The sequence below is a fragment of the Myotis davidii genome, unplaced genomic scaffold (genome assembly GCF_000327345.1).
Source record: "Myotis davidii unplaced genomic scaffold, ASM32734v1 scaffold119, whole genome shotgun sequence".
NCBI lineage: Eukaryota > Metazoa > Chordata > Mammalia > Chiroptera > Vespertilionidae > Myotis > Myotis davidii.
The window spans coordinates 35169-56640 of record NW_006290676.1 but is presented as its reverse complement, the minus strand read 5'-3'; the positions used below and the strand labels follow the sequence as shown (position 1 = coordinate 56640).

Below are 21472 nucleotides of genomic sequence, written 5' to 3'. Positions count from 1 at the left end.
ATAATATCAATGTATGTACTCAAAATAGTACCTGATAGCATAAAAATCCAATAAATGGCAGCTACTGCTATTATGGGGGTAATATTAGGATCATTAACAGCATGGTATTCAGCATAGATAAATACTCACTAAATGTTGGGCTGCCCTTTCCCTCAATTTTATTAAGTTCTAACATCAATTGAAAGGAAAAAAGAAGCATAATATGAATTATACTAACTGCAATAATTAGGAGGGAAGCATAAAAATTGAAACGAAGTAAAAATAAATATCAGAACAGTTGTATCAACAAAAAGTGCCTCTAGATATACAATTTGTGCAAAAATATTAAATATATAATTCCTCCATGACTTTTAGGGATTTGGAAGGCAATGGAATAAAGTATCTTACAAATTCCACCTTTCTGTCATGCGATGCACTCACTGTTCTGTAAGTATGCAATAAACTTTGGTAAATGAGGGGCTACCCAATATATTTGAAAATCAAAAGAAAATATTGACAAGGAATTTTACAGTAGTGTCTTATTTACAACCTTAGTCTGAAACTGCTGTATTATAAAATGCCCATGTAGCTTGATTTATTTTGAAAGGGGTCCAAGCCTTACCTTTAGTGGCCACCATGTAGGTTTTCAGCTGCTCTTCTTGTTTTTGAGAACAGTCACTATTTCTGTGCATCCTCTCAGCTGAACTCATACCTAAACCTATGTTCTCAGAAATGAGATAATGTATAGAAAAGTGGCTAGTTACCCAGTGATTGTTACTGCCAATTACATTTATCACATGATATCTCTCTCTCTCTCTCTCTCTCTCAAAAAAAAAAAATTTTTTTTAATTCTAAAGAGAAAAACATCTAATGTGTTCTGATAGGCCAAAGATTCTGATTGGTGATTCTGATTGCCGACAATGTTTTTTATGGGGGCTGGAAGGCAGATGGGTTAATTGACACATTTGCACTGGAAAACTTAAAATCATATGCATTTTGTTTTAATGATAGTTTTCCATATAGAGTAAACAATTAGTAATGTTGGTTGGTTGGTTTGACGGGTGATTGGAAAAGTTGGAGTCTATCCATTTGTAGTAGCCTAACCACTATTCTCTAACAAATTAAGAGATAAGGCTATTGCCAAGTTGCACATTTATCAATCAGATTGCAGATAAGCATGTTTAATGAGAAAAGAGATGATCCCACGCAGGGAATACAAAGAATTTATTATTTTACTCATGGATAATGAGAGTGAATACTGGAAAACTAAACAAAATACATCAATGACTTCTATTGTATAGCTTCACTCAGCTTTCGAATCACTTTCATACTCATTATCTCTCATTCAGCACCTCTGTAAGGCAGGTGGCAGCTGACCCCCACTTCCTGCCATTTCTCCTAGAGGATTCCATTTACACACAAGTAAAACCAATGTGCTCCCACCAAATGTAAACATTGTTTGTGGCCCCAGAAACTACTATGAGGTTTGTTAAGCTTTGCTCTTTCTGGCTTTCTCCTAAGGAACATGCCTTACATAAGAGTTCTCTCAAAGCCTTCTGGAGAATTATTAACAGGTCCAAATCTAATATTACTTGTGTGTATTTGAGAAACACTTTCTAAAATGATGAGAATTCAAACAAAATGCAGCTTTATAGACCATACTCAGCACCTCAAACTACTTATGACAGCATTTCCTAGAGAGGACATGCGGACATCCTCAGGAGAAACTCCAGCCTTATTTCCACACCAGAACCTACCTCACTTTGAGACTTCAAAGGAGGCTTGGGGAATTTCACCAGATCAATGGCCTGTCCCAAGGAGAACTGGTTACTGCAGCAGACACAAACCAACAGTGCTGACTCTCGCCATGTCTTACAGGTTTCTGCCTAGAAATCAAATTGATTTTGTTCCAGAGAAGACATTTTCTTCATTAAAAAATTTAGGAGAACTGTAAGTAGCATTGTCTACTAGGAAAATATGATTGCTTCTTCCAAGATGATACATTTAATTGACTAGTGAGACTGCTTTTCCACTAGTAGCAATCAAAATCCTGTAGACTATTAGAGATTCAAAATCCATTAAGAAAACCAAAATTATCCTAAAGTCAAAAGCAAATTAAAATTAGACATGAGCTTAATATGGATTTAACCTACTTTAATTTCCCTGCCTGTTTTCTTTGAGTAATTTCATGTATATGTGTGCTTGGGAATAAATGAATTTTCATAGCTCCTTAAACCCAGCGATTATTATCTCTAATGACTAAAGTGTAGTTAATTCTCAATAAATGCTTGCTGAATGAATAACTGACTAACTGAAATACTATTAACTAATTATAAAGAAAAGAACAAAGATGCTTTTATTCTTGAGAAATGATGACTTCTAAAGCAGATGAAGCAAACACTGGTGTCGGGAATGAGACTTAGGCTCATTGAAAGCGATTCAGAGAGCTCATAGACCTTTTTCTGTTCAAACACATGTTTTGTAGATCTAAGCCTTTGAAAAAAGCATCTGTCTTGTTATTAATTCATTGTCACCCACATAGTTGTGTTTCATTGGAAGTTAAAATTATGTAATATTACAAATAGTGGCAATTAGGGGAGAAAGCTCCTCCCTCTGATGTGAGGTCTAAAAATGAAAATTAATTTCTTAATTAACCTCTTCCCCATTCTTTATACCTTATTTTGACATTCAGAAAAGACTGGGGGAAATAACTCAGTCAGAGTAATTTGAAAGACATGGCCAGTTGGTTGGAGCGTAGTCCCATACACTGAAAGGTGGCGGGTTCAATTCCCAGCCAGGGAGCATACCTGGATTGTGGGTTCAATCCCGAGTTGGGGCGTGTATGGGAGGCAACTGATCAATGTTTCTCTTTCACATCAATGTTTCTCTCTCTCTCTCTCTCTCTCTCTCTCTCTATCTCTATCTCTATCTCTCTCTCTAAAAAACAAACAAGTAATTTGAAAAATAATTCATGAATTTCATGAACAATTAAGATACTTAAGATACTTCAATTTAATTCATGAGTATCATAAGCCAAATCCATAAATATTTATTAAGTGCCCAGTGTGTACAAGGCTCTGCATTAGAATTAAAAATATCATCATTTTATGGCAAAAAAATTAAGGGCAGCTCACTCAGAAGAGCTTGCTCATTTCTCAAATGGGTTTTCCTGATCAGATCTTGGGGGATGGATATGGATTTGGGTTATGGGTTGGAGAGGAGGAGCACCTCAGGGCAAATAGGTGTGGGTTTTATATACAAACTTCAGAAAACAGTGGGAAGAAGTCCATATTTTGAAAAATTTCCTAATCTTCCTCTTATTCTATACTTAGGGCCACTCCTGCTCCAAATAAAAGAGCCTAATTAAGAGACACCTGCTTGCTTCTTTAAGACTGCCAATAATAATGTTTCAATCCACATAAAGGAGATTTAGAAGCTACAAGAATTAACTTGAACAAGGCATTTATATTTCTTGAGTTTACAAAAATGTTAGGTCATTTTACTGTGCCTTCACAACACCAACCCCTCCTGGAGAGGAATAGCAAGCTTATGTGAGGCCACTGAAGTCCTTTCTCCCCCAAAAGACTGCCCTTTCTTTTTCAGTGTAGCACTTTGCAGAACATGTTCTAGGTGTACAAGATCATCATCACCTTACTCGGTTGTCGGGGTCCCTTACCCTTGCACACCTGTGGCTTTCTTCTGTGCCAAGACCCAAGTATGATCCTCCATCTAAAGCCAGGTCAGAATTCCCAACTGGCAGGACCTCTACACTTGAATATCATCACAATCTCTCAAGAGCAATCAAAACAACTCTTACCCCACTGCCAGTTCCTTCCCCTGCCCGTGGTCGGCAAACTTCGGCTCTCGAGCCACATGCGGTTCTTTGGCCCCTTGAGTGAGGCTCTTCCACAAAATACCACGTGCGGGCGCACGTACAGTGTGATTGAAACTTCGTGTCCCATGCGCAGAAGTTGATTTTCAGCCTGGGCGAGTCCATTTTGAAGAAGTACTGTTGATATTTGGCTTTGTTGACTAATGAGTTTGCCGACCACTGCCCTAGACTTATCATTTTAGTGGCATTAGCACCTTCCTGGCAGCCAGGCTCAAAGACTACTCCCTTTCCATCTAACACTCTTACACTTCGTGTCCTTACAGACCATAAGCCCTGCCAGTGTCTTTCCTTGAACGCTCTTCAGCTGGTCCAGGGTCAAAGTCTCCTGCCAGGTTCCCTCCTCTGACCCTGGTTTCTCAGGCTATCTTTCATGATTCTGACAGACTTATATCATTTCACAATCCGTAGCATATATGTCACTGTCCTGCTTAATATCCTCCCTCCGTGTTGCATGCTGTTTAACAAAGTCCTTGACACAGTTCTCAAATGTTAATGTTCAAAAAAATCACAGCTCTGGCTTTAAATCATGGCAACCTCCTCCCTCCACCCCTGGAACTTCCAATGTGATAGTTACAGACAGGCACTAGGAATGTGCTCTTTTTATGAGCATCCTCCTTGATTTTGATGCCTGGACTCTACTCTGGCAAATACTGCCTCAGAATGTATTCATGGCCCTTCCGTTTTGTCTGTATGCGCTTCTGCAGACCCCCATCCTCTCCATCCCGTACTTTCTATCCTCCAACCCATTGGACCACTTGCTGACTCCTGATGAGTTGACTTCTGAGCATCTGTTTCTGTGATCCTGCTTAATTTAACTCATTAGTTAAATTAGTTTCAGTAACCCTCCACTGAAAAGCTGCTTCCCTTTTGTTCCACTTAGGAAAATCATCCAGCTTTGTTCAGACACTTCTTAATTTCACAGGCCAAGCTTGAGGACTTCTTCCTTTGTTTCTTATCTGTTCTGTAATAGCACTTGTTTCATTCATTCCTTGTTTCAAAATAGAGCTGTTTGTTCTAATTGTAAGCTTCTTTAGAGAAAGAGCTAAGTCTTAGTTATTTGTAGCTCCCACACATTGACCAGCAGTTCCGAAACATCAAAAATAGATAAGATCTTTTGTTTGATTCTTAGGCAATTTCACATGTTTTGCTTAAACATCTTCTCTGGCTCAAAAGGATATTTTGGACTCTTAAAAATTCCCGATTTCTTCTGATCCTAACAAATCTCTTTTCCTCATTCTGCAGAAAAACTTCCCTCTGATTCTTTCTGAATCAGACTATCCTATTATATTTAGTTCTAAATTCTCAATTTCTTATTTAAAAAAATAGTACCATATAAAAGAGATGAAAAATGTGTGAACTTACCGTTCAAGATTATCTGGACAAATATAGTGTACACAGTAATCTATCTTAGTTGGAATATAAAATAAATAGAAGGCATGGGTCTTAACCTCAGAAAGCTTATAGTTGAATAAACATAATATCACATATATGAACCAAATAGGATTACAAAACAGTGAATTGTCAAAGTGTACTCTTCGTACTAAAACAGAGGAAATTAATCAAAGTAGATATTGAAGCCAGGTTGGGAATGTGTTGGAAAAGGGCTGAGAGGAAATTCCAAACAGGAACTGGTTGAGCAAAATGTCACATGTCTGCAAGTGATGGAAAACATACTAATTTGGCTGACTCACACAGGCTGGTTGTATAGCAAGTTATCAGGTTGGTTAAAAAAATTGAATCATATTCTCTATTATGTCAAGTGGGATGATGAAACTTTTGAGAAGTAATAACCATGTCATTTATTTCCAATGTAATTGCTTTGGATTTTCACTGTCACCAATAGGGACCTGTCTAGCAATATGATAACAGAGCTACCAACCCACATTTTTAAAGACCTGAAGCTTCTACAAAAACTGTAAGTTCTTCTTGCCACCGCCATCAGATTTAAAATGACAACATCTTAAGCTACCAAAATAATAACATCTTGATGCTTCCTTCCTTCTTCCCTCTAATGGAACAAAAGGAACCTGTCGTCCAACCCTCTCTTGTATCTCCACAAGAACCAGTTCGAAAGTCTTGAACAACTTCAGTCTCTGTAAGTGAAATATGACAGTCCGCTGATTATATTTTAGTGGATGTACTTCACTTAGAAACATATCTAATTCCTATGGGAAATCTCATCCTACAGTTTTCATAGAGAATTAAATTTGCAATTGTTTTGTTATTAAACCTTTGGTGAAGAACAAATTTTGGAAGACTTGCTGCTGCTTCCCTATCCCCTTTCCTACAGCAATCAACATTCCATCAGTCTACAGAGCATACTTTTTAATCAGTGCAGGGAAAAATTATGCAGCAAAGATGAACATTCAGACAATTAATTTTGTTTAGTGTTTTAAATTTTCAAACATATTAAGCTGCAAGTAGTGTCAAGAACTTGCCAGTTATCCTATGTTTTTACACAGAGTGTATACCATGTTACCCAATCTCAGCCTAAAGCCTTTCTTCATACAATTCTAAAGACCAATACTTACCATAACACATACTGAATTCTGAAAGGCAAAATATCAAGTTACCACACCATGCCTTTCTGAAAAGCCAAGTTGTAACTATTTACTCCAAACTTTTCTTTTTATATTTCTTTTCTTTATTTATTATCTTATTAATTTTATTATAACAATTTATTTACATATTTATTTCACATTTATTGGCCACCAACTTATTTATAGCACTTGCTGTCTTAGGAGCTCAGGATATAGTGGCTTCTGCTCATTTAGAAACTATAGGTTACTATTCAAATAATCACACAATCTATGCAAAGCTAAAACTGTGATAAGTCCAGGAGAAATCTAGAGAGCAAAAGAAAGAAAAGGGGAAAGTCCTTTTAAAGGACTCAAGTGTTTCCTGCAAGAGGGGCCCTGAGAGGACTCAGTAGTACTGTTACTCTTCTAAGCCTTGTTTCTGATCACCAAAGGGCAAGATAGTTCCGTTGTGAAAGACTCAATGTGCAATGGAAAACTCAGGGCCATGTTGAGAAATCCTTACTCAGATTAATCAAAAAGAAATGGAATGAGAATCAAACACCTCTCACAATAAATTTTAAAAATGAAAGGCTTCTCTCATTTTAGATTGTCCTCTCTCCAGCGATTGTTCCTGAGAACAGGCGCACTCCCTTAACTCATGCCATCACAAAAAGGTCTTCAAAGAACCTATATTTGAAGAAGCATCTGGAATGAGGAGAAGAAGGGTTATCATTGTCGCCCCCTGAAGACATCTTCTGGGGTTGGAGGAATTAAAGGATTATGCTTCCCATGGTTGTCATAGGGAACAATTGTCCTGAGTTGGAGCTCCTGTTATGGCTTCCCTGGTTTTCCTCATAAATACACATAGGCCAGGAAAAAAAAGGACTGTATTTAAATTTAGATTCTCACAAATGCACTTAGTGATGTCCTCTGGTTGGACATAGCAGTTCCTGTGGAAACCCTCTAACTCACATGCATGGTTTCTAAAATCAAAACAACCGAGCCCATTTCATAATGTTGCAAATCACCACTGCCATTTTTTCAACCAAAGAAATAAATGACAGTGTTGTACTAGAATGTAATTTTGCATAGGAAATGACAAAGTAAACTGTGTACAGGAGGCATAAGGAGAAATGGCAATTTTCTAAGATAGCTCACTATGAAATGCTCATCCTACTTTGAATTGGAAACATAGGCTTTTGAAAGGTGACATTAAGGAAGGACAAAGAATGCAATTACTAAAAAGTGAAATACTAAAAACATGAAACCTGTGTGCCTGTTTTCCAGAGACCTGGAAAGGATAGAGATTCCAAATATAAACACACGCATGTTTCAGCCCATGAGGAATCTTTCTCACATGTATGTATGTATGAAAGAACGGAGAAGACCGCATGGTGGAATGTCGCAGATGTTCTAGTGCAAACTGTCTCGTGTGTCACTGCAATGTGTTTTGGTGCAAGAAAAGTCTTTTTATTGAGAACTTTTTAATTTTGTCACCTTTGGTCCCTGTTCAAATAGAATTCAATATTATGATGTGCCGACATGAATGACACTTCTCTCTGGAAACATGCTGTTTATCCAATTGAGGCCCAATAAGAGATCAGGGTACCAGAGTGCCACACATTACACGAGATGAAGTCAATGGCTCACTGGTACTCAGGAGACCTGGGAACATTAATTCACCTCTCATGAGTGAGCAGTCGGCTGCTCTAAGATTTGAGCCCTTAGGAAGAAAGGTGCTTATATAAATTCCAGGTGTTGTTACTGTTACTAAGTGCACTTCAAAATGGAGGTAATTAATCTTTCTGGTAGTTTTTGATAACTCACTTGAATATATTTGACTAAAGTGCACTGTGTACGTTGTGTTAATATATGTGTTTATGACATGATTATTTCTTTATCAACTGTGTAATCTCTGCGTTCATGATTTCAAAAATTAACCATTGTTATTCACAACAATAGGGAGAATTCGAAGTAAGCTTACAAGTTGGGTGCAGCAAGTGGCTGAAATGGTTGGTGTGAAGGTGCTCTTTTGGGAAAACATTTTGTTTGTGTCCGTGCTATAGGTGTAATTACTAAAGGACGATTGTTTGATGCATATTTGCATGGTTTTCACAATTTCTCTTTCTGTGGCACCAGTAGATATTTAAGGAGGCTCTCATTTCCTTGTTGCAGACAGAATGTGAGGTCTTAGAATAGAGAAATTCAATCATTTGAGAACTTGATAGAGAACCTTAGGTTGAGGTCAAGAGGACCCAACAACTAACAGAAAATGTGTTAGCTTAGGTCCCTACTAAATGGCCTAGTTCTTTCATCTTCCTTGTTCACACTTATTGAAATACCTTCACCCCATAACCCCATTCCTTCCACTTGTCATTCAATGCCAAAGTAACAGTGGGAAGAGAGGCTGAACTACCGAGATACCCTAGCTGGCTCTATCTGAAGACAGTGGACATAATTCCTAAAGAACCATGGGTTCAATGCATGCCAAGGATTCCAGGAAAGAAGGGGAAAACAAGAGTTATATATCAGGTTCCTTTAATTGGGTAGATGATATGGGGAAGCTAGACTGTAAGATGCTCAGAGCAGGTATTGCCTCCAATTATTCTACCTAACATCCCAGCACTAAATTGTGCATCATACATTAGCTCATCTGAGAAGTGTTTGCTGAATACTTCCCATGTGCCAGGCGCTGTTCTAGATCTGAGCATGCAGGATGACCAGGAGAAACCAGTGTCTGCCCCATGGAGCTTCCATGGAGCTTTTAGAACCAGAACGTAAACATGTAAACAAACAAATCTATAATAATAAAAGCATAATATACTAATTAGACCAGACAGCCGAATGACCTTCCAGATGAAGCCAGGGCTGTGAGGGCTGAGCCCCTTGCACGAATTTCATGCAGTGGGCCTCTAGTAGTTAATAAATGCTATGAAGACAAGTACAACAAGATGAAGGGATAGAGGACTTCAATAGTCCACAGAGAAGTCAAAGAATGTGATAGCCTTGTGGATCTTAATGAAGGGAGGGAGCAGCCCTGACATCTGAATAAGAGGGAGGAATCTTCCCAGCAGAGGGAAAAGAAAAAGCATCATACTGAGAAGGGGGTGAGCTGGCTTGTCTGAGGATTAGAAGAAGGCCATTGTGTCTGGGTGGAGTGAGACAGGAAGCCAAGGAGGTAAGGAGGACCTGGGTAACCAGGGGTTCCATCATGGGAGGCCTTGAAGCTGTGGCAAAGTCAAGCTTTGTTTAACTTTCTGTTCTACCAACTGGATGGGGAGGGAAATGAAAAGATTTGGAATAAAGAGGTGAATTAAAAGAGGTGGTAAAAAACACAAAAATAGAATGAGTTTTATAGACAAAAATCCTGGACACCCAGGTTTAGGGAATGGCAATAAGCCTGATAACCTCCCCAATTCAAATGCGTGACCATGCACATGGATCATAAATAGATTGATCACAAACAAACCTGTTTTCCTCTAAAAATTAAGTCTTTCTAATCCATAGGAAGAAATCTGTGTTTCAGGCAGCTGCTTTTCCTCTTAGCTCCAGTGAGAATGAGTTTTCCTGGTCTCAGAGACCCTCCCTTCCTGCCAAAGATAAGAAGGCTAGTTTACATGAGTATACTTAAAACTAAGTACACGACAGGAATGTTTTTATGAGCTACTGTAGGTCCTTTGCATCCCAAACCCAAGCCCCTGAATTTTTGCTCAAGATCAACTTGACAACCTACTTTTTATAACAGCCTAGATAATAATCCAATGTGATGGAGACCACATTCTCATGTCCTCCCCTGACTCGCCTCAGACAAGCCACGGAATTTCTATTTTTGTAGGTTTATTTTTAAAAGAAGCACCCTGCTTACAGTAACATCTATTCCATGAAGAACTCTTAAATTACATGATCTCTATTAAACAAAAACAAACAGACCTAGTGAAGTTGCATACCTGATGGAACTGCAGCGGTGGTTTCTGTGTCATTGCTGTAAAGTGACTCTGTTTTTTCCTTTGACTTTAGTTATTTCAAAAACTTTCGATACTGCTCCTATGCTCCCCATGTCCGAATATGTATGCCCCTGACTGACGGCATTTCTTCATTTGAGGACCTCTTGGCTAACAATATCCTCAGAATATGTGTCTGGGTTATAGCTTTCATAACCTGCTTTGGAAATCTTTTTGTCATTGGCATGAGGTCTTTCATTAAAGCTGAAAACACGACTCACGCTATGTCCATCAAAATCCTTTGTTGTAAGTATGTTTCCTCTCATGTAGATCTAGGATATCTTCTGTGAGCTGTAAACTAGATATATACTGGCCTTCAACCAATGGCATTTAATTTAAATTATACCTGTTGGGCAATTTTTTAAAAGTATGATGTTATCTTTATCTTTGGCTGCTCTGTTCTTATATGAGCTTTCAGGAAACTAGTACCCATTCCTGGGAGTAATGTCTTGGAAATAGGGCAACAGAGAGCTGAAGAATCAAGGGATGAATTCTGGAGGACAGGTTGTGAGTTATAAAACTAAATTTTGCTTAACCCTCAATTACAATAACACCCATTCTACTCAAGCCCAGAAAATTATTCTTTTTATGAACTATGTAAGTAATATTTGTTTACTATTTAAAAACTAGCCTCTCCAATTTCCTTGCCACCTTTTTAAAAAATTATAAAACTAAGACATAGCATGGTACTTAGAAATAATATACTTTTTGAAGTCCAGGCTTGTAGGTATTGTTGTAGGTGTTTATATTAGTTCATTTAATAGAGGATGAAAGAAGTAGACCTAATTAGAAAACGAAAACAAAAATGCTGGGAACTACCAATGTACCCTTATCCATTCCTTAACAGGTGCAGACTGCCTGATGGGTGTTTATTTGTTCTTCATTGGCTTTTCTGACCTAAAATACCGTGGGCAGTATCAGAAGTATGCATTGCTGTGGATGGAGAGTTTACAGTGCCGCCTCATGGGTGTCCTGGCCATGCTGTCCACTGAAGTCTCTGTCCTGTTGCTGACATATTTGACTTTGGAGAAGTTCCTGGCCATTGTCTTTCCCTTCAGTAACATTCACCCTGGAAAACGGCACACTTCACTCATCCTCATTGGCATCTGGATTGTGGGATTTTTAATAGCTGTGATTCCATTTTGGAATGATGATTATTTTGGAAACTTTTATGGAAAAAATGGTGTATGTTTCCCACTTTATGATGACCAAACTGAAGATATTGGAAGCAAAGGGTATTCTCTTGGAATTTTCCTAGGTAAATTATATTTTTCATTTTTTTTACAAATATAATCTTGTTAGAAATACCACAAAGTTCAGCATATTTACTCATTTCAGAAAGTAAGTCCCTTTATTTTTAAAATAAAGCTCTTACTATATATTTACAGAAATTTTAATTAAATTTTTTATTATAGAGATTTAGCATGAAAATCCATACTGTCAGGATCTCTAGATGGCTTTTTTATTATCTGCCAGAACTTTGAGCTGGAGGAATTCTAGGTCACTTAGCTGTCCTCTCACCCAACCACGTTACTTGAATTCATTTTGTGTTACAGTTTATATGTGAGTTAAATAATAATAACTCACAGGAGATTATCTGAGTGGAAATTGCAGAAAGGTTCGTTGCCTTTGGGAAATGCTGCTCAAAAGTTAACAACAAGGATACTTCATAAAGCTTGTCCTTTTTCAGTTTTCTCGGTCCCCCCACCCTTTTTTTGAAAGAAAAGAAGACCATATATTCTCTGTTACAAATGAAAGAGAAGCTTGGTCCTTCGAGGTTAAAAACCTTTTTATCATTTAATAGATATCTCAATTGCTTAAAATTAAAGTCATTCCCAAGTCCTCTCTTTAGGGGAGTATGATAATTTCCATTTCCTCTTCTCATCTTTTTCTCCCATCCAGTTGGTCAATAAGCTCTATTGTCCTCTCATTTTCACAAATATTTTTCATCAGAATATGCCTCTGCTTTCTTTTCTTCCAGTCTCTCAATCCACTGCTACCACCTTCCTTTAAAACCTTATCACCTGAATCCTGAATTATGTTAGCCCTGCCTACTCTTTTGTCCTCTGGGCCCTTCTTTCCTATTCATGTGGCAAATACCACTGTTTGCCCTCCCTGAGGACTGACAGAACTGTATGTGCCTCTGCTCAGAGATTTTCAATGAAACCTTGCTACTACAAGGTCAAGTTTAAATTAGCACTTAAAGCCCACCACAAAGTGGCCCTAGCCACTGTTCCCAGGTCTTCTCCATCTATTCCTTGTCTTCTTCCTCTGAAAAGTGAAACACCTTATATGCACCATTTTAATAATACTCCTCACATACTACCTTGTTTTATAGCTATTTTTCATGGCTATAGGATATTGTAAGATGTTTCTAGCATAGGTGCACTTCATAGAGAGCCACACACACACACACACACACACACACACAGTATGTTATGTTGCCTTGCATCACATTATGTTACATTCATTGATCTGACATGAATTTATGAAGCAATTTTGGGCACTGGAGATACAACAGATTGGTTCTCACAGGCCTGCAGCCAGAAAGGAGAATGAAGACAAGCAAATACATCCTACGTCACAGGCTGACAAATGCATGAAGGAGGAATACAGCATGTTCTAGGAGCCCCAGACCTGGGTACCAGGGGCGGATTCCCAGTGGAAATGAATCCAAACTGGGACCCACAGGAGGAGGAGGCATTAGCTAAGTGAAGGCAGAGAAAAGACAGAGGCCTCAGAGGGCTAAAGCCAGGGAATAGGCCCAGATGAAGAGTAAAACGTTCAGATTTTATAGTTAGGTGTGGGTCAGCTAAAAGGATTTGAGTACCTGTGATATATTCTGTATTGATAAAAAGATAGTCTCCTCTCTCTCTCTCTCTCTCTCTCTCTCTCTCTCTCATCCTAAACCACTTTTCTGCCTAAAGAATATAAGAACATACAATTTTTTAAATTAATTTTACATTTTAAAATAATTACATTTAGAGAAAAAGAGTTACAAAGATAGCAGTTTCTCTATATCATCACCCAGTTTCTCCTACTGTTCATATCTCACACTCTTTTCGTGCCTTCAGAACATATAGTTTGATCCTTTCTGTAAGTCTGTTTTCAGAATTTATACTGGAGGATCATCTTTTCTTTTTTTAATGTATCTTTATTGTTGAAAGTATTACAGATGACCCCTCCCTCCCATTGGGAGGATCTTCTTTAACAGTTTTTTTTCCCAACTTTCTGGCAAGAGGCTTAAAATAAATCAATCGTTAAAAATTATCCTGTATGTATGGCTTCATAATGAGATTCCATAAAAAATGAAAAGTTTTGAATAAAACCAACAGAATAGTTTGAACGTATAGTACTTTCCCCAGACTTCACCAGTCTTACACACAATCTAAGTCAGATGAACATTTTTAACAGCTTTGATATTACGTGTAAATTTTATGTTTACCATAAGGTATAAGGTGATCCTCCTAGGATATTTTTTAATTAAAATGTTTTCTTTTTTAAAAAATATATGTTTTTTATTTCAGAGAGGAAGGGAGAGGGAGAGAAAGAAACATCAATAATGAGAGAGAATCATTGATTGGCTGCCTCTTGCATACCCACACTGGAGATCGAGCCCGCAACCCGGACGTGCCCTGAGCAGGAATCGAACCGTGACCTCCTATAGCAAGAACATAACAAAGTGACTACAAAGTCAGGCTTACATGATAATCCTCTGAACATATTTAACTCTAAAAGAGTAATTCACGTAGTTAAATTTTTAATTTTTTCTTATTCCTTTTTTCCTAAAACAAATCTACAAGGTTTTGAATTTTAAATGACTATAAACAATCTGAAGAAAAAGAAACAAAAATGATATTTTTGTTCCATGTATTATTTTTAGTTATGCCAAAAAAAAAACCATGAGCAATAATGTTTCTGAGGCTATTATCTTCTTGATATTTCAAGGTTATCTTGTTTATATTTATAAGGTAAAGGAATGGAGTCATACTTATTTTTTGAGATGTACCTATGATTACAGTAACCCCTTAAGGCTTTGAATTTGCAGAGAACTAGAAACAAAAATAGCTTTTTTCTGCTTTACAAAACTAAAATTGACCTCATGATACCCAAATCTGAATTTCAGAAATCTACAATTCTTCATAAACGGTTTATGTATTTGAAATCTCTTTCTGAACTGGCAAACCTGATTCTTTTCGTTTATTCCAGCTTATAACCTTGAATTCGGTGTTTCAGCTGAGTACCACTAAGCTGATACAAAAGAGTGCTTCTTGTAGGTTCAGGGATAGAGGCACTGTGTCGGACATCTCAGTAACACAGCATTTCATTGCCGACCTGCACTCCTGAGATGTTAAGAGCTGTGCTTTTCCCAACAGGTGTGAACTTGCTGGCTTTTCTCATCATTGTCTTTTCCTATGGTATTATGTTCTATTCCATTCATAAAACGGCCTTGCAGACTTCGGAAGTGAGGAGTCACATTGGAAGAGAGGTGGCTGTTGCAAACCGTTTCTTTTTTATCGTGTTCTCTGATGCCATCTGCTGGATTCCTGTGTTTGTAATTAAAATTCTTTCCCTCTTCCGAGTGGAAATACCAGGTCAGTCTCTTTTCTTATTCCCAATTACACTTTGCCTTCTTATTCTCTTTGTTTGATGAGGTCAGAATACAGTGTTTTACAATTCTCCATAAATTTTCCATAAATACCTACAACTTTAATGCAAACAGTCATTATTTCCCTCAGTGCTTTATACTCAGTATTATACAAGAGAAAGTGGGCAGGGGTAAAAAAATAAAAAGAAAAATAAAAAAGAAAAGAAAAGAAAGAAACTGGGCAGTGGTGAGATCTAAACAAGAATAATAAAAAAAAACAGGACCGAGGAAAACAGTATTAGTGTCTTGCTTCTACCTGAATTGGATAATGGTTCTTAACCAAGAGTACACATGAAAAGTCAAAATATCTATGCCCAGGTTCATCCCTGGGCTTCTGAATTTTGTCCACAGGGGCTAAGACCTCTACATGGGTGTCTTGGAGAAGGGCCTCTGTGATTCTGAGGCACACATCCAATTAAAAACCACAAGTCTATGTCATGGTCTTGGCCAAACAGTCATCACACTGGGCTCCCTGGAGCATTAGGTGTTCCATGGAATGTGCCTCATCCCGGAGACCAGGTTTCCTGCTCACTCTCCTACTCAACTAGAGAAAATAACCTCCTCATTGTATCTGAAGCTTGTTCTGGGACCTAGAAATCATACCCAACTAGGGGTCACCCAGGGCTTTAGCTCGACTTTCTGAAACAGCTTTGGGATCATATTCAACTCATTGTTTCAGCCTTTTGCAAATCTACATGGGGAGTTTATCTGGGGCAGGGATTGTATCTTAATCATCTTGGCACACCAGTGCCAAACATGGGGTTGCCATGTCAGAAGCCCTTGTAAAAGAGTGATGACTATACACGTAACAACTTATGTCCTTCTGGGGTGTGCACAAAGTCCTCAGAGACCTTGTCAAATGCAAAAAAAGACACATGGCATACACAGAATCCCCTCAACCAATAGTTCAGTCTCCCAGCAGGACTCTAGCCACAGAACATGTAGAAGTGAAGATCAGGACTGGCTACTTGGGAACCCTTGCTGGGTGGCAAGAGCAAAAGTCATAAGAATATGTGAGATTATTCGGAAGTCAGTTGTATGCAGAAAGCAGAGTTAACTATTTACTGGTGACAATTGTGGACTGTGATGAAGAGTCTCAGTGTACCACAACTTCCCAAATATTTCAATTGTTATGTCCTAACATTTCAAATTCAATAGGACTGAACTGTCTTTTGGCCTCCATTGCTCATGGAATAAAATCCCAATGCTGAGATTAGCATGAAGACTTTTCTTCCTCCTGCCCCACCTTCCTATATTCTGTGACCCAGGCCCATTAAAATTATTGGACATTTTTTCTGAACTTTTATGTCTTGCTTTTGTTGAAGCTGTTCCCTCCACCTGGATTATACTTTCCATCTCTAAGACTATAGTCTATGAATCACCCTTTTTATCCTCCAAGGTTTAAGCCAATACTCTCTCTTTCATTGTACCATTTCAGACCTCTCCTAACCCACTGGCATCCAACTCCACTGCTGAACTATTCAGTCAGTTTTGTTTGCAATTAATTTATTAGCCTCAGATTAAGTGTCTCATATCAGCATTATTTTTAATATGTCCATGAGTAAGGGCCATGTCTTATTTATCTTACCACAATATTTCCACTATATTAAAATATAGTATTTTTTAACTAATGCTTGATCAACTAAAAATTTTCAGCTAGTTCCCAGTTTCTCCTCACAAAGAACTTTTTGTGTTAGTCTACTAGCATTTGTAAGGCTTCACACAAAAAGAATTTGTGAAGTTTTTGTTCTTCAAATTGTCAGACTCCCTTCAAAAAAGGATAGCTGGAATATGGGGCAATAAGGCCTCCAGGACTGAAGTTAAGACCAAAGTCCAATCTGATCTTTGACCAGAAGTTTCCTGAACATTGATTAAGAATTATTCTCACTTTCTTATTTTTCTATAAAGAAAGACAATAAAAGAAAGAAAAATATATAACATATGAACTTATAGTTTATGAAGTATTTTTACATGTGAGATCCTCCAATTTATGGCTTTTACATCCTTCCAATAAAGAGATTTTCAGTATAGTGAGAGAAAACTTAAGTGAATGAGGTAGCCTGCTCAAAAGCAGCATGGACTACAAAATTTTATGAACACACTATGAAAAACTTCTGTTTTTCACACTTTGTTTCCTTATCCAGGCACAATCACTTCCTGGGTAGTCATTTTTTTCCTGCCAGTGAACAGCGCCTTGAACCCAATCCTTTACACACTCACAACCAGCTTCTTCAAGGACAAGTTGAAACAGCTGCTACACAGGCATCGGAGAAAATCAATTTTCCAAACTAAAAAAAAAAGTTTATCTACATCCATTGTATGGACAAATGACTCCTCTTCTCTTAAACTTGGGGTTTTGAACAAAATAACTTTTGGGGACAGTATAACAAAACCAATGTCCTAGTAATGGTTGGGGATCACTGAACTTTCAGTGGACTACCTATTAAAAAGTGCTGCATTTGGAAGATGACTCCGCAATGCTTTTCATCTTTACCAACACAAACCTTCCTGCATGGAGAACACAGCAGAATGACTTGTGGTGCTGTGGTCCAATGGCAGCCATGTTATTTACCAGCTGTGGTAAGAATTGTACCTAAGGTTTCTACTCACCCGTACATTCCTGAAGTGAGAAATGAATCCATATACAGAAGACTGATATCAATTGGTCTCCATCTAGTCAATACTACCAAGCTACCAGTTAATGCCCACTTGTTGGCATTGCATGGTCTGCTTTCAAATTAAGTTGTACTATCCATAAAATAAAGACATTGACACATCTAATTCCAGTGTGGCCAGAGTAACATAAGCCTAACATCTCAGTGAAATCATTCGCATCCCACTGAATTGATAGCAAAGGATTTCTGAGATGGTCACCCACCTCAAGTTCTGCCCTATGCAGGTCAGTGGAGTAACACCTTTGAAAAAAACACCTTCATATAAAGTTACCATGTGGAACTTGGACCAGAGAGGCACACCGACATAGCCTAGCACCTTTCACCATCTTGGCTTTTATTTCATGTCAGAAGTGCTGAGATCTCAAACAAGGCATTTTTCTTAAGGTTGCCCCGGCTACAAAGGAAAATTGGGTACTCCAACCACCCAAAACTATATTTTAATATTGTTTAAGTATACTTTCTTTACAGAAGTATCTCTATTGCTAGCAAGTTATGACTTCATACACAGATATAGAGGTATTAAAGGAAATTTGAGAATAATGGTTTGATAGGACCATTTGCTAATTCAGGTAAATTCCCATAATTTTTTAATAAAAAAGCCAGTAATTTTGGATTTGTGTTTTGAAAATGAAAAGTACTTGAGAAGGCCTGAATGTGTTTTTATACTGAAAGTTTGTATGTGAAAAAAATCAGGTAAATAAAATTATATTTCTCATTTGTCCATATATTATTTTAAATTTAACAAAGACCACGCAGATGATTTATTGACTATTGCCCATGTTTCTCTTGATAGAGAATAGAGTTAGGAGACAGCATTTCAGAAATAAGAGACACCATTTTTCTTTCTCTTCCTCCTTTTTACAAAGTATGAGGCAATAACTTAATTTCTTCCCTGTTCAATTCATTCTGAGTTCCTTTCATGAGATGAAATGTAAATAGCTGACTGAGAACATCATTATTTTATATTAAACTAGAGGCCCAGTGCATAAATTCATGCAGCAGTGGGAACCCTTAGCCCGGCCTGCGGGATTGGGCCAAAACCGGCTCTCCGACATCCCCCGAGGGGTCCCAGATTGTGAGAGGGTGCGGGCCAGGCTGAGGAAGCCCACGGGTGCACGATCAGGGCCAAGGAGGGATGCAGGAGGTTGGCCAGCCAGAGAGGGACCGCAGGGGGGCTCCTGTCTAGCTCAGTCCCGATCGGCCAGACCCCAGCAACAAGTTAACCTACTGGTCGGAGCATCTGCCTGAGGTGGTCAGTGCATGTCATAGCGACTGTTTGACAGTTGACTGTCTGCCCCCTGGTGGTCAGTGCTCATCATGGCGAGCAGTTGAGCGGCCTTAGTATATCATTAGCATATTACACTTTGATTGATTGAATGGACGACCAGACACTTAGCATACTAGGCTTTTATTATATAGGATTGGATGCCTTTCATTCAGTAGCATCCAGGAAAGGAAGAATCTTAGAGGTGTGTCACAGCAGTCCTGGTAATTTACCTGTTACTACTTAATATTGCCTAAAGCCATCATGTGAATTCCCTTATTTTGATCAAGATATTTCTTACAACACTAAAATCTTCTCCTTAGGATGCTACAAATAATGTTACCACCTGTGGTTTCAAACTTAATGTGTCCATGATCCCTTCTCATTAAAAAATAATGTCTAGGATTAGTCACTCCCCAATGTATTTTCTCTATTCATAGACACTTTATTAAATGCTCTTTGCCAATCCTTGATCATCATAAGATTTATTTCCTACTACATGTCCCCCAAAACAGGGTGCATAGATAAGAAATAGACCCCAGACATAGAGTATTTCAATCTTAGAACAAATGAGTGCTTCCATTTTTGAAGAGTACCAAGCACATGATCCAAGACTTAGACACAATGTCTGTGGAGCAGAGGACATGAGGAGAAGCACAAGGTCACATGTGTCAGGGAAGTGGGCAGCATATGTCACAGAAAAATGGAAGCTATATGCTAGTTAGCAGCATGCCAAGAAATGGGATAAGATTGAATTCTAATAGCTTAGTGTTTTTCAATCAGTTGGTTGATGTTCTATTAATGAAAGATAGAAGATGAATATTTAATAATGATAATATTTATTTCTACACCAGGGAAATGAAATTAGACTATTATCTTTTTAAATTGATTTTTGAGTAAAAAAATCTTGAAATCTTTGAGAAATACTTTCAAAAGTCCTGGAAGTGGATTGAATCCTGTTACTCAAAGTATTTCATTATAATAGTCTCTAGGTAATTTGTCCACCTGACAATATTGGAGAAATAAATTATAAATGAAGAAACAGAAAACAAGGCCAAGTGACAACATTGCAGATATCCAAGAATGGGGACCTCCTGCTATCTGAACAGCCTGGCTGTGACCAATGGTGACACCTCTTTACCACTAGTACTAGAGAAAACTCATAACTATTTTGAGTTATAAACTTATAACTAGTTTAAATACAAGAAGAAATTATTTTTGGTCTGTCTGGGAACCAATAAAACTTTCACCTATTTGCCAATTCTCTGAGTGCCTGGTGCTGGGGTGTTGGATTCAGAAGTGGTTTTGTAATAGAAGCTGTATACTTCCCTGCTACAGACAACTCACATTGAAGGGCAAGGAAATACAGGATCAATAATCAGGGGGCTGGTGCCATAGTTCCAGTTCAGCCATCAACTACGTACAAGACCTCAGACAAATTACTTTTAAATCTCTTCCATTCCTGTCGCTGAGTTTCCTTAAGATCATATCAAATAAACTTTGTCTTGTCCTATTTCTTGGAAGATCCATAATGTGGATGAAACCACTTGCTAAATGTCCACATGGGTTATGAACCCAAAAATTTACATAATGTTCAAGGACCATCCAATTCTCGACTTCTCTTTTTCATTTCTACCTATTTTATATTATTGTTCAAAGATTTTTTAAAAGCCTTGAAGTTTTGTCCTGAGTAGGGGCTGAATCTAAACCCACTCAGCAGTAGGTTTGATTTAGATTCACAATCATGTCTGTCCTGCCATAAGCCCTGCGCTTTGCCCATGGGTCATGGCCATCCTGTGAGCCCTGCCTTGCTCTTTGTCAGCTAATAAGAAAACCACTGGACATAATGAATGACTCTAAAGGAAAGTAAATCACTCCAAAGAGTATACTTCTAAATGTCTGTTCCATTCATTCATTCATTTAGTCAGTCAGTCAGTCAGTCAGTCAACTAACAGGTGTATGCAGCTACCTGCATCCAGACACAGTGCTATTGAACAAGGTCATCTCCAAGGGCTGGTAATTGACACGCCAGTGAAACAGCCTTGGCAAGACAATTGGGGGACTTCTTTAGAGCTGCCTTTGGAGAGCAGGTCCCACATATTTCCCAGAACACTCCTATTTATTTTAGTATCTTTTCCTCTCTACTTTTCTTCTTTCAAACTTTTTGCTAACATTTCTCGCCCTTTTTCTCTTGCTCTGTACACACACACACACACCTCTTTGTCTCTCTCTAAATCTGCTTCTTGGTGTCCTCATTTCTGTCCTCTCTCTATCTTTCTGTTGTGCGTTCTCTCCCTCTTTCTATCTCTTTGTCCCTCTGAATTTCTCTCTCTCTCTCTCTCTCTCTCTCTCCTCTCTCCCTCTCTCTCTCTCTCTTTCTCTCCTCTCCCTGTATAGGCAGTGTTTGGGGAGTGGATGTAAGGCCAGATTGAGGCCAAGATGCATTCTTCTGCTCAGTATGTCAGGAAGCAGACTGATTGATTACATTTATTCT

At 38.2% G+C, this 21472-nt stretch overlaps 1 protein-coding gene across 2 annotated transcripts in view; it reads left to right on the top strand.

Moving 5' to 3' along the window:
- The window catches only part of RXFP2 (relaxin/insulin-like family peptide receptor 2), a 62181-nt gene extending 44324 nt beyond the window's left edge, over positions 1-17857 (top strand). The window contains exons 10-18 of one of the 2 annotated variants that reach the window (XM_006763718.1): positions 355-426; positions 1858-1929; positions 5715-5786; positions 5895-5966; positions 7678-7749; positions 10408-10637; positions 11239-11649; positions 14768-14986; positions 17184-17857. In XM_006763718.1, the coding sequence (XP_006763781.1) occupies positions 355-426; positions 1858-1929; positions 5715-5786; positions 5895-5966; positions 7678-7749; positions 10408-10637; positions 11239-11649; positions 14768-14986; positions 17184-17443 (1480 nt within the window). In that variant the 3' untranslated portion in view covers positions 17444-17857. The remainder of the gene's footprint in view (positions 1-354; positions 427-1857; positions 1930-5714; positions 5787-5894; positions 5967-7677; positions 7750-10407; positions 10638-11238; positions 11650-14767; positions 14987-17183) is intronic. The other variant, XM_006763719.1, reaches the window with a different exon arrangement.
- Positions 17858-21472: the final 3615 nt, after the last annotated feature.